This window comes from Protopterus annectens, chromosome 4.part1 (assembly GCF_019279795.1).
Source record: "Protopterus annectens isolate FY-2018-M chromosome 4.part1, PAN1.0, whole genome shotgun sequence".
Classification (NCBI taxonomy): domain Eukaryota; kingdom Metazoa; phylum Chordata; order Ceratodontiformes; family Protopteridae; genus Protopterus; species Protopterus annectens.
The window spans coordinates 586,574,237-586,595,506 of NC_056734.1; the positions used below are offsets into that span (position 1 = coordinate 586,574,237).

General features: G+C 38.0%; 1 protein-coding gene across 2 annotated transcripts in view; it reads right to left on the minus strand.

Annotated features, from left to right (window-relative positions):
- Positions 1-21,270, minus strand: part of CCDC50 (coiled-coil domain containing 50) — an 830,503-nt gene that overhangs the window by 697,558 nt on the left and 111,675 nt on the right. For both annotated transcript variants that reach the window (XM_044070392.1, XM_044070390.1), the window contains exon 2: positions 1,446-1,508. In XM_044070392.1, the coding sequence (XP_043926327.1) occupies positions 1,446-1,508 (63 nt within the window). The remainder of the gene's footprint in view (positions 1-1,445; positions 1,509-21,270) is intronic.

The following is a 21,270-nucleotide window of genomic DNA, read 5'->3' on the forward strand; positions in this document are numbered from 1 at the left end:
ATGCACATAAATTCTGAGAACAAAGGCCTGTCTCAAAGTCACGGCAATAGTTCATGTATTTTAACCTTCTGAGAAGAAAGGAAAGTGCTGGCAGAGGTCAGGAAAAAGGCAAATACAACTGCTTGTTAAGAAACAACTATAACAAAAGCTTTAAGACTGGATGTTCCTATTCACTTGTATGTACAAAAAAATCAAAGTATAACGTTTACTTTATTTACTCTAGTTCTTATTTAAAATATTTGTTTGGAACAATCTACTCCTTGTTCAATCGAGAAGACTACAGCAGGTGGGCTACTGACACTAGAAGAGTAACAATACTTCCAATGCGGCTAGCAGTCCTGGATAAAGTCCATCTGACTGATTCTGCTTTCCAGTATGCTGTTTGTAAATGCTTCAATGGCACAAAACTAAATGTGCTGAACAGTTACTTATGCTGTTTATTATGGAAAATACTATATTTGCCCCTTCTTGAAAAAAGTTTGGCACCTCCTCACCCTTACAGCAGAGCAGACATAACATTTCACGAGTGTTGTTTTCATTCCGTCCTAACTCAAATACTTTTTCATGCATACCATTTCCCTCACTCATAGTCATCTTCTCCATCAGGTGTAATAGCAAACATTTTTTTTTAAATTTGACTGGTGCTGAAAGGAAATCGCATCATTTACAGCATTCTGAAACTGAAATCAATGAAGGACGAAACAATCTGATGGTGTTAAACACTATGAACTTCCTTTAGCAATACTCAGTCTATGGGGAAATGTGTACGGTAAAAGAAATGTTAACCTCATAGTGCCCACAGTCAGAGATATGGTGATCTCTGTGTCACACCTGGAGGATCAAATCATAGCATGTTTAATGTCAGAACAGTCAAGGGCACAGGATTCAAAAACCAGGTAATAAAAAGCTATATCCAGTGGAATGTGCCAAGTACTTTTTATCATTCTTAGAGCAAAAGGGTTTAAAAAGTATCTTTTCAAAATATGTGCCTCATTCAGAAACGCTGCTTATTAGATGACTTTTTAACCAAATGAGAAATTATACAGTTATGTGCTGCACTCAGTACATATTCATTTTTTGTGATGCTATGTGCAAATTTTCAAACAAGTGTTCATTAAAAATAAGAACTTTCAAAGATTACATTTTGCTTAAAAAAGTAGGGGCAAAAAATGTGCATGACTAAAGGTCCATCAGAAGCTTTCAGTGTGTGTGTGTGTGTGTGTGTCTCTTTATACACACAAACATTTTTTTTATATACATGTTTTTATATATATATATATATATATATATATATATATATTTTTTATACATATATATATATATATATCTATATATATATATATATATATGTATTATACACACATTTATATTGATAGATAAACATATAGACTTTATATTATATACATATAAATATAAAACAAGTGTGTTAATAAGTTTCTTCTTACTTTCTTGTTCCTGGAGATTGTGAGCAAGGGTGTGATCTTCCAGAACAGCAAAGTCACGGCATACTGCAAACAAAAACAAACAATGCAGAAAACAATTAATAAACAAATCATTTTTCTGACCTGCAAACTATAAATATTACTTCCTTCCTCCCACAACTATATTGACATTCGCTGTTCAAGGATTTCACAAAATCTTCAAGCACAATTCAACTTGCTGCCTGGGGAATTTAAACACATTAGTTATTTACCTGGTGTTAATAACTTCCAGCAGAACACATTAATCATGCAGTAAGACCAGCAAGTAATGAAGGACACTTTAGATTAGCTACACAGTTCAGAAAAATTAAACTTCTAAACTTAAGAGGGTAAATGGTATGTCAAACATTTCAGTTTTCTTATTCTTTTTAACCATTTAATTTTGCACATTTTACTAGTCACTAGGGAATTAAATCATCTCAGCACTGGCTAATGTGAGTTTTATAATACTTTGACAATATTTCTAGAGAGATTACTGGCAAGCAAAACTGGGATAAATGCCCAATATTCTTTAAGTGAGCATATGCAAGCTATAGGTTTTTGTTGTGAAAAAAATGTTCTAACACAGCTTATAAAAACAAGAGTGGATCCAAACATGCACAAATCACCCCAGAAGGCCAAAAAATAACTGGAGAGGGCAGTGAGAGCTAAACAATAGCCAGAGACAGCATTCAACACTCACTAGGAGGTAAAAATGCAAATACTAAACAACAGCAGTGGTAAACTTATCAGGCAACAGATGATACGTGCCATCAATGCTGCAAACTGCAAGACAAGTCTTGCACATCTGTTTTTGTGGTACAGTTTGCTTCACTGTTCAGGATGCAGTTTGCTACACTTGATGCCTCTGCTGCCAAAATCCTGTTCTGTTAATCAATCCCTTTCCAACCTGCTGCATGATTCCCTCCCAAATGTCTTAGCCTAATATACAGGATCTCCCTTCAAATTTCCCCAATAGCTTGGAACTGCTTCCGAATCAGGCACAAACTCAACATAACCCAAGGTGCACACCCGGTAATGCATCACACAGAACATCAGAATCAAAAACCTATAAAGCAGACATTCGGACCTGGCAATTACCAATACATCATAGTAATCAGCAACTCCAATGTGCTGGAAAAAAAAAAAAAAAAAAAGACATCTCACTGGACTTTGAAAACCCTCTTCTCTGTGTAAGAAAACCTAAAATTCACTCCATTGCCTTTCGCCAAGTCAAACATACCTGGAAAAGAAAGCATACCATCTGTAATTTAGTCTCCAAGACATCAAAAATATATGCAAGTTTAAATTTATAATTTAGTTAATAGATGTCTTTATAACTGTAGTGGTTCTGTTTTTGGTACACCATTTAAAAATAATTCAAATTTTTGAAAAATAAATAAATTTCCAAATTGCATAGTAATGAAGTGATAAAGATTACACACACACTCTCAACCTGGAAAAAAAAAAGTATATTGCTGTGAACCGAATGTCAAAACATATACTGAATGACGACAATGTAGTTCTTCCATTGGTTCCAAGCAATATGCAATACTGAAAATATTTTTACAAAGCTATTTTAAATGCTCTAAGAAATTTCTATGGAAAGATATATACAAATACTCTCCACTAGCTATAATATGAAGTGCATCTTACAGCAGAGAGCCATTCATCTATCCATTTGTATGTTATTTACAGTGATTTCAGATATGTAATTTTTTTTTTTTTGAAAATTTTTTTGAAAAGTGATGTACTTACATATTTTGAGTCACTAAAGAAAATCTTAACCAAATGTGTAGAAATGTGAACATTTATTTCTTCTCATCTAATGACTATGGAGTACACATGCTTACATGCTTTCCTGTACTTTAACTGGACATGTATGTGTAATTCAACATGCCAAGCAGAAATTGTAAAATGTCACTTGGTATTCAGTGACTTGTATTTGTTAACTGGGTTAGAGCACTGCACTTTATGGACCTGTTCAGGCTCAGCTCGGCAGCACTGTCAGCTCGGCAGCACTGTATTGTATCTTAACACAGAAGCCAATAACCAAGTCCACATTTAACAGGTCTTACTAAAGCATTCAGGGAATGGTATTTGAAAAATGAATGTGCTTAAGAATGTCATTCTACCATTAGAGATTTAAATGGAGCAGAATGCTGAATTTGATACCATGACAACATTACTCTCTCGATGCAAGAAGTTTGGGTCATTTTTGGGTATGGCATGTTTCATGTGACTAAAAGGTTCTCCATGTTAAAGAAATATATGACTTATTTCAGCTGCAACTATAACACAGTACAGATAACATTATTAGAAGTAATATGCGTAATAAAATTGGAGTACAATGCAATAGGTCAAATTCCCACTCCAAAATGATTGCTCAAGCCTGTGTTTATAAGGAAACATCTCAATCCTCCTCTAAAATGTTCTTAGTAAAGCTTGCAGATAATTATTTCCAGACAGTCAGTTACAAAGTTCAAATAAGACTATTATCCAAGACTTAATTTAAATGTAGCCCAAGAATAAATTAGGAAACCCCACACCATATGCGAGAGGTTACCATTGTGGGGTATTTCCAATGACAAAAAAATACCTGCTGGCGGTATCATCTTAAGGGTAAGAAAGTCGGGTTAGACACACATAGAGGAAAATAAACAAATTTGAAGGCAATCTGGTTAAAAATAGAAGAGGGGAACAACCTTCGTGTCCTCCTCCATTATAAAGCATATGGTCATGTGACCTCTCGACCTCTCCACACCAATGACGTTAGTGTAAGAGCACACATATGATCATTCACTCTCTATTATCAGCCAACACCCTCACTTGCTCTTATGCTGTATACAAATACATTTTAAGAACATATTTTTGGATAACATTTCCTTCACATTCCAAATACGTAATACATTAACTTTTCAATCTTTGATTTCGTAGCAGGTTTAGTAAAGATATCTGCAACCATGTCCATTGTCGGGCAATATTCAATGCTTATTTGTCATCATTAAGTGCTGACCTGACAGTAATGTCAACATGTTTACATCTCTGTCAACTTACTGGATTCTTCAACAAAGCGATTGCTCCTGGATTGTCCTCAAATTTCATTACTGGCACATGCTTGCACTCTCCATCCATTCCACTCAACAGCTGCACAAGGTACAGACTCTCCTGTGTTGTTGCTGCTAATGCCATGTCCTCTGCCTCACATGTAGATAAAGCTACCATTTGTTGCTTCTTTGATTTCTATGAAATAATAGGCCCGTCTCTATTAAGGCTAAAGAAATAACCTGTTGCACTACATCCCGTTTTGATCTGTTGCCCAATCTGCATCACTGTATGCTATAAGCTGAAGTTTCCCTTCAATTTTCTTATAACACAGCTCGCTGTCCAATGTACCTTTTAAGTATCTTAACACATGTTTGGCTAGTATTAAATGAGATGAGATGAGATTCACTCGGTTGTGACAAATATTGTGAAAGTTTACTTACAATCCAGCTAAGATCAGGTCCTGTGCTCGTCATAACATATATCAAACTACCCACAAGCTCACGATATTTTCTTGGATCTGTAGTTTCATGGTCACATTCAAAGTTTGTTTTTTGTTTGGAAGGGGTACTTCTTACTTTACAATTAGACCTACCAAATTTCAAGAATTTTCGTGATGCGTCTCTTTTGGTTCATACTTACTTCACCACTGTTCTGGGTAAAGTCAATGCCTAGAAAATGTTTTAGCTTTCCCAGATCTTTCATTTTAAATTTAGCTTTGAGCATTTCCTTTACATTGTTTAGTGTTTCATTGTCACTAGCTGCTATAACGAGATAGTCAACCCATATAATAAGGACTGCTTTCTCATTTTCAGTTAGTCTAGTGTATACACAGTGGTCTGCGGGGTTTTGGATAAAACTATTTTCACAAAGATAATCGTGCAACATTTTGTTCCAGTTATGTCCTGATTGTTTCAATCCGTATAATGACTTATTCAGTTTACAAACCAATTTTTCATCATTTGATTTCTTTTTAAAACCTTCAGGTTGCTCCATATACACTTCACAGTCTATAGGAGCATGTAAAATAGGCCGTTTGTACATCCATCCGGTGCAATTCTAAATCGTACTGAGCTGCCATCTGCATTAGACTTCGTACAGATGTCATACTCACAGTTGGTGCAAATGTTTCATTATAATCTATACCAGCGACTTGACTGTAGCCTTTAGCTACATATCTAGCTTTGTAAGTCTCAGTATTATCTGCATTGTCTTTCACAGTGAACCCCCCCCCCCCACTGCATTTTAGTCTTCCGGCAGTGTGGTGAGTGTAAATGTGTTGTTTTCCCTTAAAGACTTAAGTTTCTCCTTCGTGGCTATGACCCACTTTTCCGAGTTATACAAAGCCATGGCTTCTTTAAAGCTCTGCGGTGTGTTGCATATTAAAATCGGCAACAAAAGGCAACATTAACTGTCACATAATCATTTTTCAGCGTTAGACTCATAGTCCGTCAAGTATGCAGGTGGTTTTCTCTTTTAGAGTAGTGTGTATCCTGCCTTTCCTCTTCTTGCCTTATTTTTGTGTCTTGACTGTCAGCTTTTGATTCTGACTTAACGTGCACACTTCTTCTGGTACTGAGATATTCATCCATCACTTCTGGGTCTGTCTGAATCTGGCATTCAGCTACATTCTTAGTAAAGAACTTGACTAACCTGTGTCTAAGGACCCTTCCTGTGTCAGGATAATAGACCAGATATGATGGGCTGTTTTTATCATATCCGACAAAGATCTCCTTATCACATCTTGGGTCTAATTTCTTTTTATCTTGTCTGTATGCATAACACTCTGATCCAAATTCTCTCATCATTGAAAGATCAGGTTTCTTTCCTGTTAGCATGAAGAATGGGGTCTGCCCCACACACCTGTTATAACATCTGTTGCAAATAAAAGCAACAGTCATTACTGCATATGTCCACAACTCTTTAGGTAAGTCACTCTCTATCAACATACACCTTGCCATTTCGAACATCGTTCTCCAGTTTCTCTCTGCTGTACCATTCTGATTGGGTGAGTAAGGTGCAGACGTTTCAATCTTATAACATTTTTACAAAATAGTGACTGAAAGTCTTTCGACATGAACTCAGTGCTATTATCTGATCTGATACACTTTACCTTCCCATAAGGGGCTGAATCTGCAATAAACTTTTCAGTCGCCTTGACTGTATCACTCTTGGCTTTCAGAAAGTAGACAAATATTACACCCGAGTAGTCATCAGTAAATGCTAAAGTGTACTTAAAGCCATCTTTTTCTACTGGCTCAATTGGGGCTGCCAAATCAGTATGGACTAGTTCAAACAACGTTTGCTCTTGCATCTAGTTCTCTGTTTCTACTCTGTACAAATTTCCCTTGCATACAGGTTTTACAATCTAGGTTAAGTCTTTCAACTTCACCTTTAATTTTCATTCCTATTACCACTTTTTCTAATTTTGACATCTTCGAAATTACAGTGACAAAGCATTTTATGCCATGCTTGAATGTCATAACCACTCTGAAATGCATCATAATGTATCTCACCATCGTTTTCTTCATTATATGTGTCTAAATAATAGTGTCTATCACACTCTATGTCAAACCTGGTGCTGTTTTATGGATGAGATGGTCCCGGCCTGGTTTAAAGTTGATAGAGGCCCCTTTGGATGTTGCTGCCTTAACAGAAAAAATGCTTTGTGGATACATCAGGATATACAGCGCCCGATTCATCATCACCTTTACTTTGCGCCCCTGTGTGTCTAGCAGCCATACCTCTGCATTACCTCTCTTCTGCGTGTCCCCACAGGTTCTAGTTCTGTCAGCTAATTCCACAATGTGTCCTCTGGTTGGAAAGTTGCATCAAAGTATTTAAACTTTTTCAGGTCATTAATTATGTGTGACATGGCACCAGTGTCCACCATTAATCCCTTCTGTTTTAATTCACAAATTCAATGCTCATTTATTCTGAAGACAAATGTGTGATCATCCGCGTCAGTTGCTTGTTTCACATAGTCTTTCTTCTAAAGTTACTGTCCATGTGGCTAGAGTTTTTACACAAACTACACCACTGTCTCTGGCCTTTATATTCTCTCCATTATTCTTGTGCCTTGTGTCCCTTTTGGCCACAGCTACAGCATATAACCTCTACTTTTACTCTTTCCCCAAGGCCACTTACTTTCATCTCATTATCATTACTTACATTTACATTAAATTTCTCGGTATGTTCATAGCTTCTCAACTTTGTTTTGAACTCAGCTCAACTTATCATCATCTTGCATGATGTGTACTGCGAATGATTTGAAAGTTTCAGGCAACCCTTTCAGAATCATAGCAATTAGTAATCCATCACTGAGCTTCTCCCCAGCATTTCTAAGTGCCGTAATGGCAGTCTCAGCCCTAATATTGTCTGTGACACTTGCACTGGTGGCCTTCAGGAGGCTTGTTAATTCGGTGTATAGGCTAATTACCAGTGGCTTCCCTTTCTCGGCATAATGGTCTCTCATTATCTCAAGCGCTTCTCTATTGTAGGCTGTGGCTTCTCTCATGATGAGGGACAAACTTTTGTCATCTAAGAACTGTATTAGTTCTGCATATGCATTTTTCTCATCATCAGTCGCCTTCCTCCTCATTCTCGTCATCCTTTGCATCCTGCTGCACATTTCGCAAAATGGCATCTTTCAGACCTAGCAAGTGCAGGTGTCCCAGAAAGTTTGTCTCCCACAACTCTTAATTCTTCTCCTCTCCGTCGAAACATAGTCTAGGCCATCGGCTTCCTACTTCCCTCCTGGACCCATAAACCTGTTGGCAGTATCATCTTAAGGGTAAGAAAGTCGGGTTAGACATACATTACAGAGGAAAATAAACACGTGAAGGCAATCTGGTTAAAAATGGAAGAAGGGAACAACCCTCGCTTCCTCCTTTATTATAAAGCACATGGTCATGTGAACTCTCTTGACCTCTTCACACCAATGACGTCAGTGTAAGAGCACACATACGATCATTCACTCTCTTATTATCAGCCAACAATACCCTTTCTGAAGAACTTTTATAACAAAAAGCTGACACATGGTTGACATTTTCTGCATTATTGGCTCTGAAGCAAAGCAATTTACCCACTTGTAAAACAGTGCGATGAAATTTAGCTGCCTAGAAAGCTCTAGTGCCCAGGTAGCCCTATTAGTGCAATGCCCATTGAAACTTCCTGCACCACAACTGCTATCCAATGCAATCCAGAGTTGCAATTGCATATTAGAAGGGACAAACACTAAGACTGCTGTCCTTTGAAGTATTCTCTCTGAGGTAAAGATATTTCAGTTTTGGTATACATTAAGTCTTAAGGATTTGGAGGCAAAAGAAAGGGATCCTCCCTGATAAAAAAGCACTTTAAATATGCAACAGTGAGTTTCAGAACTTGCTGACATTTGTTGGAATTGCATTTTAAAAAAAGTGTCAGGACATGCAGTATTGTGTACTTTGCTTCTGAAAAGTAGCCTTATTAGTATACACCAACATTAAATTGTATCCCTGAAACAGGTGTTTTGGAGGCCACAGGAGGGCAAGCTTTCCAACAAAAAAACTTTAAAGATAAGTGCAAGTTTTAGTATTGGTTGTTCGTTGCTAGAATTGCAGTTTATATTTTAGAATAGAACCTGCAGTGAGGCACTGATGCCATAATGGTTAAAGGTCTTTACTTTGCAAGCACAAAGTACAGGGTTCAAACCTAATCTCTGACCACTGACCGTGTAGGAGTTTACATGTACTCCCCATGCCTCTGTGGGGTTCCTACCACCTCCCAAAAATTCGAACCCATCCAAAATTAACTGGGGTTGTGGGCAGCAGGATGGACTCTAGTTGGTACCTCTCAGAGATACAGAGGTGTAGAACGGCCACTTTAAAATGGAGCTAAGTATCAAACCATGCCAGGGACTCATGCTAACAGTGGGATGGGGACTGTGTGCCTCTATTGGGAACCACATGCTTGCCATAAATCCCAACAGTCCTGCATCAACAAGGTATTGGAAGACTGGTGTCCAGTTGGCTAGCCTAGGTAACTTGGGATAGTTCTGTTGAGTGAAATCTGGATGTAAAACCAATCAACCTGCTAAATATGACTTGCTACACTTAATATAGGTATACTGACGGGATGCAGCTTGGAAGTGAATGATATGAGGAGGAGGAGATGACTGGAAATCCTGTGCAATCAGGAGATGAAGTGGAAGGGCAGTACATCAAGGTCACTTGGCTTCAGATCCAGTTTACTACTCATAGGAGGACAGACTATATATGGTATGTGAGTTATGGTGTGAAAGTGTCTTCTGAAGACAGTGAGGGATGGCATCAAAACTAAAGACTCAAGGCATGTGAGTTGTGGTGTGAAAGTGTCTTCTGAAGACAGTGAGGGATGGCATCAAAACTAAAGACTCAAGGCAGGTAAGACTCAATGTAAGGAGAGAGCAGTATTCATAATCTTGGCCTATGCCCAACAGGGTTTTGATGATTGGTAAGAAAACAGTGCATCCAGACATCAGACATCAGTTGCAGGACCTACTAAATGAAGCAAGCAAGAACAACAGGAGTTAAATGTTGATAAAGGAGGGCCCAAATGCTTATTTCCAGCCAGAAAGAACAGGATAGGAGGACTGTCTGGGTGCAAGGGATGTGATAACAGGAAATAAAAGGATATTTTAGACTTCTGTTTGGCAAACTCCTTTATGGTGGGCTAATAGTTAGCTCACCAAGAAAGTCAGTCTAAAGATTATATTACAAAGAGTGGTCAACATACAACTCAGGCAGACTTTCTTATGCAGACTTCCTCCTGGTAAGGAAAGGGCACAGGGTCGAATCAGAGACTGAAAGTGATTCCAGTGAAACAGTCAGCTCAAAGCACAAACCACTAGTGCCAGAATCAGCTTCAAGCAATGGTCAGAGAAGGCTCAAAGGTAAGAAGAAAAAAAATGCTGCTCCTTAGCCACAAAATGGTATTTTAATAAACAAATGTAAGTGCTTTTTTTTTTCCAATGCTACAGATGAATTTGGGTTCTGGGCCCAACTTACCCAAAAGTACCAATGATCCAAAAAACACTGCCCAGCACTGCCCAGTGTTTCTTAATTGTGTCCTGTAATAAATAAATACATGGATTGTACTGCAAAACAAATACTTGACATGATCGGCAAAACTTGTCAAGTATTTGTTTTGCAATCCAATCCAATTCATTTATAAAAATAACAAAAACTTTATGGTTATTTTTGAAACCAACATGCAACAAAAATGGCTACACCAATGGGTGTGAAATGAAGAAATGTGGGGCCTGCCGACAATGAAGGTATATCTTGGAAGTTAGTAGTTTCCTTGTTCAATGTTGCTCATTCTTGCTTACGGTTAAAGGTAAATATGACTAACACCAAGAGGACTGTTTATACCAGTTTTTGTGCCACTTGTTCTGCTTTTTATATTGGAAAAACTAACGGCCCCTTACATATGAGACTTTATCAGCATCTTTATGCTATTAAGAACAAAAACACATCTAATGCACTTTATAAACATTCCACCACATGTCCTGGTTTTAAGAAATTTGTATTTGTTATTTTGGAAAAGGTGGGTGTACTAGACAGAGAGCATTATTTAGTATACAAAGCAACTAATGCAATTATATTACTGGCATTAACGTCTATGTCTGTATATATATTTTTTAGCTTTTAGTACTCAAAATGCACTAGAATTTTATGAAGGTAACAAAATGTTTTGTAACATTGCATCTTGCATTTTGGCGCCACCTTTCTTAGAAAGTGAGATGTTGCATAAGATGTTTTATAACATGCCTTGCACTTGGGCCCCACCGCCTCAAGGAAGTGAGGTTAATCCCTAAGGTAAGTGATGCTTTTACTGTATTTAAAGGATGTGAGGTAGTCTGTCTGATGAGGATTCTGTAGCACTGGAAATGAAAACGCTTATATTTGTTTATTAAAATACCATTGTGTGGCTTTGGAGCAGTGTTTTTTCTTCTTGCACTGTCACTTTTCACTGTTGGGCTTGGTTACTTGAAGGCTCAAAGGTAAACAAAGGCTAGGTTCAAGACCTGGAAGTTGACTGGTGTGAAAACACAGAGGTCAAGGATATTGTGATGTCCAGACTATACCCACCAGACTGTAAACAATAATGTGACATCTCATACTATCCTAGGCCAATAACTAAGAAACTTCAATCTTTACCACTGACTCCAGTGGGGGACTGTCACTAAAACAGGAGTAATATTCATCAATTCTCCCCCAAGTGCACAACAGAAACACACACTATAAACCTGGGACTGGACCGTAAACTTCTGTCCACCCCCTAAGGTAACTCCTTATTACACACTTCAGAGCAATGTGTCCCAGTTTTTAAGACCTCTGATACATTCACAAATTAAATCTCACACATACAAACACTTCTGGGAAAGCCTGTCACATATTTCCATCTGTGTCCGTTTCCCAAAATACTGCAGTAATGCTGCCACCAGAGTGTCTTCATGCCCTTTAATGGGGGTGTCCAATTATGAAAATTAAATATTAAAACAAATAGTAGGAACTGACCACAGCAGCCAGGGTTTCAGAGTGGCCTGGGAAGTTATCAAGGCAAGTATAAGCACTCTCAAATCACTAAAGAAATGCTGATTGACTAGCCACAATATAAGTTAATAAAAGTATTTAATGAGCAAAAAGATTACAAATATGAAACAGTAATTTCCAATTAACAAACAGAACTCTATCACCATGAAAATGAAATCAACACTGAAGGATAGAAATCCAACATTTAGAAAACTCTAACTGATTTAGCTGATAAGTTGAAATTTCCTAACCGAGTAAAGAACACTGTCCCTGATCTAAACTAAATTAATACAACAGAGCAAAGGCAGGCTTACAGTTCTTGGCAAGTCCTTTTTGGTTAATCATTGTACAGTATATGTGTAACTGTGCATGGCACTGCTGTAACAGCAGCAGACTTCTGTAACTGACAACAGACTACCAACCATCTTTAGCAGGCTGTTTTACAGTCTAGCCCGTCAACTGTTCCAGTTCTAATTTTATTTTCATATTTTGAAAGTCAACCAACAGCTGTTTACTAATAGTTCCTTCCTGTCTTTCAGCTTCTGACAGTAACATATAGCAACTCTCAACATTCTAATGACACCATCTGCAGATCAGCTGAATCTGAAACAGTTGGCCTTTAGAATCTTTCTTCAAAAACGTGCAGTTAGAAATGTACAAGGACACTGTTCAACTCTAAAACATTCTGTACAAATTATAAATCAACATGTAAGAACTTGTTTGAAATATCACAGCTAGTTATGTTGCCATATAACACACAGGTTAATCTGAAATTACATACAAAAACTCAGCCAAACATGCAAGCACAAATGAGTGTCTAATGTCTTCACAGATGTACTCAGGAATCTAGTACCACAGAAGAGAATCTAGGTGGAGGTGAAGAATAGCAGTGCCTCACAAATACACATGTGAAGACTGCAGATATGCAACTGAGCCAGGCATGGAAATAAGGAACATAAAGAAAGCAGGATGGTAGGATGTCAAGTCCAAGAAGTTATCAAAAGAAAGTAGTGCAGGAAAAGGTGGAGGATAGAAAAGATGGACCAGACTAAGAAGGAATACAGGTTATAGTGCAACAGCAAAGAACAATGCATCAAAAGCACTCTACCAGTTTCTATAAAGTGACTCAGCAGATGGCACTAAGAAAGTAGCATGTTTCAAGGCAAAGACACACAGATAAAAAAAATTTAATCACTGTAAACCATTCAGTAAGAGATGCCAACAACAACAACCTGGTCACCATTCCATAAGACAAAGGCAAGTGGAAAAAGTATTTCCAGCAGCATCTGGATGAAGACAACTCTACTGAAGTTGTACTACCTCAGACTGTTCACAATGAAAGAAGAAAAAGAACCCACCATAGAATAAGGAAGAACAGAAAAACTCAGAGGAAAATCAGCAGTGTCAGATGAGGCACTGACGGATAGGATCAAGATTTTAGACTAAAACAGTTCCACCCTGTACTCATAAGCAGTATGGGAAAAAAGCCTATCCCACATGACTGGGAAATAAGCATTACAGTACCAGTGTACAAGAACAAAGGAAATATTCACAACTGTGGGCAGTACAGAGGTATCAAACTCCCATCACAATGCATAAAAGTACTAGAGAGCATGACTGACATATGAATATACAGACTGTAAAGATGGGAGATGAGCACTTCAGATTTAGATCACGATGCAGCACAACTGGCCTGATGTTTGCAGTGAAAGAGGTAGTGGAGAAGAGAGATGAAACAGTCCAACTGGACATTCCTAGACTTGGAGAAGGCATATGACAAGATCCCAAGAAAGCAAATTTATGCAGTCTAGAGATGGTTCAAAATCTCGGAAACAATGGCAGAATTAGTGAAAGCTATGTACAAAGATTCAATGGCTCAAGGTTCCCAGTGGGAGTGGGTATGCAACAGGGTTCAGCCATGAACCCACTGCTATTATTTACTTATTGGCATTTGATTACTAGGAAAGTCCAAAGCGCAGGGAAAAAAGATGCAGCATATTACAATAATTTTATAATCTTCAAAATTAATATAAAAGCATTACACTTTAAATAATTCTACCATATTAAACAATTCAAACACATTGGTTATGAATAGATACAACTTATACAGCAATGATTTAATATTTACAGAATTTTTGTCAGATTAAAGTTAGTATAATACAAATAGGAATTTCAATATGAAGTGGGAAAAAACAGGGTTACTGTCTACTTAGATATAGAGTCATAGTAGAGAAATTTAATGATGCAAGAAGTGAGTGAAGGGAGAGTAAGGATGCCTAAGGTATGAATAGATACTTGTTCATAATTTAGGAATATAGTTTATACTGAGGTTGAGCAAGAACAGAGGCAGATTTTGGCTAGAAGTGTTTCAGAATGGTTTTAAAGGAGGGGAGTGAGGTTATTGACCTGATAGACTACATTAGCAAACAGACTGGAGGGGCATATCATCAAAGCTGCTGTATGTAGATGATGCAGTACTATAAGCAGACTAACAGACCATCAGGAAATAAGGGAATGGAAGGAGAAACTGAAGGCACACGGGATAAAACAGATTACAGAAGAGACAGCTGTCATGGTAGCAAATGGGTGGCAGTAAGAAGCTGAAAACTGAGACAGAAGGGAAAACAGTGGAACAGGTTAACAGTTTCAAGTATCTGGGAGGGCTGGTTGAGGTGAAGGGAAGTCTGAATCATAAGATCAAAGCTAGAGTCTAAGGGGCAGCCGCCAACTGGCACAGAATGTCAGGCCTAGTGTGTAACAGAAGACTGGCAAAGAAGATGACCATAAGGTGTACAAAAGAGATAGGACCAGTACTTCTGTATGGTACAGAAACCTTTGCAGTATATCAAAGCAGTTGAGGAAGTTAGACGTGATGAACTGCCTGAAAAGGGAGATAGGATACACACTATGCACTTCACTGAAAAACCATATCAATGATCAAATATGTCTAGCTCCCCATTTTCCAGCTACAAGATAACCACATTATGATTCATACCATTCACAAATGAATAGATATTGCAGTTAAGCACACACAATGAATACTGCCAGCAACCATTTTAAGTGCTCATCTAACACCGTGAGAGACCACAGCCTGTTACTTTCCTCCCTCTCAGATTGTGTGACCGCATGCTACTAATATGGCTTCCCACTTCTGATTAGTGTTCTTTCACTTTTAATATATCAAGACAATAATTTCTTTAGTAAATCAACTGCATTAATAAAACAATTACTGCTCAAGTAATTGGATTGTTACGAGTCTTTTTTTTTTAGTCACAGTTTTACTACTTTAGAATAAAAGGGAAGAGACCAACAATCAAAGCTCTCTTGCCACCCACAGCTTGGTCCTTGTCTATTAGGTCCAAAATAATCCCTAAAAACTCTGCACGACATGTTATTTTTCTGCATCTATTTTATATACCGCATTTTGTTCTTAAAACATTCCCTTACTATCTGTAACATAGCACATCTATTCTGTTAGTCTTAACATAACTACTGAAATGCATTTCTTAGAGAGGTAAATTAGAAAAGGTTAACATAATCAACAACCACTCTATAATGTCTCTAACCTTTTTCTGTCAAAATTATAGCATGTCTTGCTGGCTTCTTAGCACACATGGGTAAAGCCCTAATTGTGACATATACCACCAGAGTATTGCAGAATGCAATGAAAGAGTGAAGGATGGAATAGCCAAGGCTGGTTGCTAATTACTCTGGTGCCAACGCTTGGTGAAGGTTAAAAATCTCAGACAGCATATGATCTGCAGAGTGTCTCGCTCTCCAAGACCACTCTTACATGTGTGGCAGTCTTCGGTGTATGAAAGCAGATTACACAGCAGATCTGCTACAGAGAGAGTTATGTACATATCAGCCAGCTGGAGAGGGGCGGAGAATAAATATGTAAAATGAATAACTAGGGAAAAGCTAGATGGTCAATCACAGTTCAGAGAGCAAAAATGACAATTCTGACAATTACAATATTGCCTTTTCCTTTTTCGGTGATGTCCATTTCTGGGGAAGATCTAACTTTTCTTTCACATTCCACCTCAAATGAAAAGGGATCTTCTGGTGACTGCATTGCAGGAACTATCTTGGAATCTAGGCAAAGCTTAACCTGATTATTTTTTCCATTATTGTTAAAATAAAGAAATCACACAAAGCTAAGTAATTACAAAAGTGTTCGATGTTTTAACTGAATTTTGACTTTTTACAAGAAAATTAAATCTTCAGTTATTTAAGGACCAAATGAATCAAGACCAAACTACTTCAAATAACTTGATGTTAAAGAGATGTTTTAATCCCCCTTCACTCTCGTCTTTTGGCATTTGAAAAGGCTTGTTCAGAACTTTATTCTTTTAATAGGAGAAGGAAAAGATTTTATAATATATCAAGAGAAGAGTCTCACTTAATACATGAACTCAGCTGTAACAATACCATAAGAATTACAAAACCTGATAAGGGTCGGGGAGTGTGGTTTTTTTTGAGAAGATGGAATATCTTCAGTTATCTGATATTTTTCATGATACACAGAAGTATCAAGAAGCATCCAGGAATGATTTTTTTTTTTTAGCTCATAGGAAAATTAAATTATTTCCAGCTCTCTATGAGGAACTATTTATTTTTTTAAAAAACAGAACACCCACTTACACCTACATCATCTAGGATTCCAAAAGTTCACAAAAACATACACCAACCCCCATTTTGACACGCACAGTGGTCCCACCTATCCTATTTATTGAAAGATTCTTGGGATTTTTTTGTCAAAAATCAATTAAGGATTAGTACAGTGAAGCATGTTTTTCAACTACTGATCCAGTTTTGTTCACGTCCATTCCCCATCATGAAGGGCTGAATTTTACGAAGCTATAAGGAAATTGACAAGTTTGAATGATACAATGGTAAACTTTGTTATGAGTGTGATGGAAATTATTCTGGCAAGCAATTTTTTTTTGGTCCTTTTTGCTTGGGAATCCATATTTGTTTTTAATACAGAATTCTCCAAATAGTGGGTTATATATTTCTGATTTCTGGATGACATTTTCATTTTGCAGAAAGTGACATCATGGCAACCAGTACTTTTTGTTGAATATTTAAATAGTGCTACCCCATATTTTAAATTTACTTCTACCCTGTCGGGCACAAGTATTGATTACTTGGATGTAACGTTTTCCCAAGGATAGAGAAAATTGTATCTTTGTATCGAAAGTTTGTAGGAAAGATACATTTTCCAACAGTTCATATGTTCATAGATTAGTACTAAGCTAACTGCCCTTGTGAGCCATTTTAAGCCTAGCCAATTATGCCTTGAGAGACTTAAACCCTGCACCTTGTGTTTGTAAGGTAAGCACCTTAACCATTAAGCCACCCCCCAACCAGTTATTTAGATTACCATAGTAACCACCCTAGTTTTACTGAAAGGAATATTTTTAAGGGGCAGCTGTTTAGGGTAGCCAGGATGTGTTCTAACTTGGAAAATTTTATAGAAGTAAAATAATAGATATATGTTTGTGGAGAGAGGATATCCCCCCCCAACGTTTGGTACTTAACATTTGTGATGAAGTTATATCTGGATGGGGAACAAAATACAAACCACTTTTAGGGGACATTAACCTCTTAAATTCTTTAAAAAGAGGGATAGACAAAAAGATTTATAATAGAAGTATGGTGATTACCTTTGGGTCTGGCATTTATTTTTGAGCATCTTGGGACATCATTTCATAGAAGTTAGGATGCATGTATTTTTGTACTCAACTGGCTTATTGTTAACATTATTACTATAAATTATTGTTATTCTATGAACTCATTTGTTTCAACTGAATTATTCATATGCAAATCTGGTACAGTCTACCTTTCTGTTTAGTAGTATTCTAATTGATAAACTATTTAAGTGCTTTACTATGTTTAAAACCTTTGAACCTTGAAAGTGTATGGCAGAGTGCTAGTTCATTTTTTGGTTTTTACACATTGTTCAAGGTTTCTAAAAAAGTTGCTTTTTATGCCAAATTATGTTTTTCTAACTCTGAAGTCTAGAAGACTTTATATTTGGCAACAATCATGAAAGTTGTGTTCGTAATACAAAATGTATATAGCCTCAAATAACAATGGATATACAGATATATGTACATAAAACCCAAGTGTATAACAAAAATAACAAAAAAGCCTTTAGCTATTATTTTTCATAAAGAAAATATTTTCTTTATTGCATGCCTATCCCAGGGGAAGGACTATATTGGCAAAGATGGCTCACTCATTAAACCCTGGTGCAAGATGGGACTTTGAATGATTGCTTGGCTTGGTGTCTGGGATGGCCAAGGAAGCAGGACAGTCCTATAGCCCAGAGAGTGCACACAGCTACAGGTTATGCCTTATCACAAGCCCAGCCTCACACTACTGTCCACCACACTGAGGATGTAGGCCCTGAGAAAAAGCACATGTGGTGTTACTGGTACCTCTGTTCCACATTTCCACTTTCCCACGACCTGCTAAGGTGGTTCCAATCCTGGAGGTAGAACCTTGGGCACTAATGTTGGGAGAAAAGAAGTAAAATAAAACAGAAGATGTTAACAGAAGACATGCCCTCCAAAAAAAATAAATAAAAAATGTCCTGGATCCAGATCCAAAATTTAAAAAAATATATGTGACAGCATCTGATATGCCGCAGAACAATGGAATTTTCATGTGTAAACAAAGCAAAAACACTATTTATTGGCATTTGTTTACTGGGAAAGTTCACTGGGCCAAAATAACCTGTTTTCAGTGGAAGTCTGGGTAGAAAAGCTCCTCAGTATAACAATACATTAGGATATACAAGCAATATAACAAAAAAGGCAGTAATATACAAAAGTTGAAAGTGTGCAAACACATGATTTATACAGAGTTTTAGGGTTAAGAGTCACAAACTAGTCAAGTGATTAAATTATTGTACTCCAAGGGTAATACACTGAAGAAAAAGTACAGTTTTGTACCTACCATAAATGTAGATGTTCGAGGATCCACATTGCTGCAGTCATAACCTGTGGGTAGTCCGCTCTCCTCGGTCGGCCCGAATACCAAAGAGTTAGGCTGGCATCGGTCACGGTCGCTCAGATCTGACGTCAGTACGCAGTGGTACTAAAGCGCATGACCGACGCCATATCCTCAGTCTTTCTTGCCCCAGATGTCAGAAGGCTTAAAAAGAAAAGACCATAGACAAAAATAGAAAATAGACAAGGACCAATATAGAAAAATAATTACCCCAAAAGCAACACAGCAACCCCAAACTACAGAGGGAAGGAGGGAGGGAAAAATTGGCCTGCAGCAATGTGGATCCTCGAACATCTACATTTATGGTAGGTACAAAACTGTACTATGTTCTTCGTCTCACATTGCTGCAGTCATAACCTGTGGGTAGAATCTCAAAGCAAAGGTAAAGGGAGGTTGGCAAAATCAAAAAGCATTAGGAGCTGCTAACATGCCCTGTAAAACTGCAGTGGCAAACCCAGCCCTAGACTTGGAATAAAGAGGGAGATGGTAATGTTTAGTAAAAGTGTGCACTGAACTCCAAGTAGCTGCCTCCAAAATATCCTTAGTAGCAACTCCCCTTAAAAAGGCAGTAGAAGTGGCAGTAGCCCTAGTGGAATGAGGTCTGATCTCAGCCGGAACATCCTTTCCATGATGAGAATAACAAAAAGCAATACAATGGCCAATCCACTTAGAAATAGTTTGCTTTGAAACAGCTTTTCCTTGTGAACCCAAAGCAAAAGAAATGAATAACTGTTGAGTCTGCCTAAACCCTTTAGTTCTGCTCAAATAGCAGCGTAACTGCCTGTGAATATCCAAAGAATGCAAAATTTTTTCCCCTTTATTTTGGGGATCAGCATAAAAAGTAGGCAAATGAATAGATTGGTTTAAGGCCACATTAGAAACAACTTTAGGCATAAAAGTAGGGTTAGTACGCAGGGATACCCTATCCTTATGGAATATCAGGAAGGGTTCAACTGCCATTAGAGCCTGTAATTCAGATACCCTCCTAGCAGACGTAATGGCCAACAAAAAAGCAGTCTTCCAAGACAAAAACTTCAACTCGGATGTAGCTGCAGGTTCAAAAGGAGGTAAAGTAAGCTTTTCCAACACAAAATTGAGATCCCAGGAAGGAGTAGGAGCTCTACGTGGGGGTCTTATGTTCTTTGCCCCTCTAAGAAATTGCTTAAACAAAGGGTGAGAAAATAATGGTGGGTCACAATCATAGTGAGCAGAAATGGCTGCAGCATGAACTTTCACGGAGGAGAAAGACAAACCCTTGTCTAATAATTCTGTAAGGTACTGTAGTGTAAACACTCAAATTAGGCCCTGAAACATCAAAGCTCTTTGCTGTACTCCAAAGAAAAAATCTCCTCAATTTATCAGCATAAACTTTTCTAGTACTAGGTTGTCTGGCTTCCAATATGACATTCAAAACTTGTTGAGGAAGCTGCGACCCCCCCAGGGTCTAAAATAGAATATGGCAGGCTGTCAGATGCAGGGACTGTACCTTGACATTGAGGAAATGATTGCTTGCCTGGGACAAAAGGTGCGGAATTGGTGGCAAAGGCCAAGGAGGCTCCTGTACTAAACTCCTCAGCAGAGGATACCAGTGCTGACGTGGCCAATCTGGAGCTATTAGAATCATGCAAGGCTTGTCCTGTCTGACCTTCAAGAGTACCTTGGGAAGGAGAGGCAGAGGAGGAAAAGCATAGACGTGAAGGTTGTTCCAACTGAAAGATAGAGCATTCACTTTCCAAGCTTTTGGGTGAAACATCTTTGTGCAAAATTTTGGCAGTTGGAAATTTAGTGGAGAAGCGAACAGATCTATGTGTGGAGTTCCCCAAGCCACTGTCAACTGTTGAAATACATGAGGATCCAATTTCCACTCGTGGGGATCCACCATCTGTCTGCTCAAAACATCTGCTAAGGAGTTCTGTGCTCCTGGCAGAAACCTTGCTTGAAGAGTGGCGTGCAAACTCAGAGCAGTCTCCCACAAAATCATAGCTTGTCTGCAAAGAGGGTACGAATGGGTTCCCCCCTGCTTGTTGATGTACCACATGACTGTTGTGTTGTCTGTTTGAATCAACACCTGTCCTGGTTGAAGTAGATCCTTGAAAGCCATCAGTGCAAATTGGACTGCTAACATCTCCTTCATGTTGATATGCAAATGCTGTAGTCTGGGAGGCCACGTGTCTTGAATCCATTTCCCA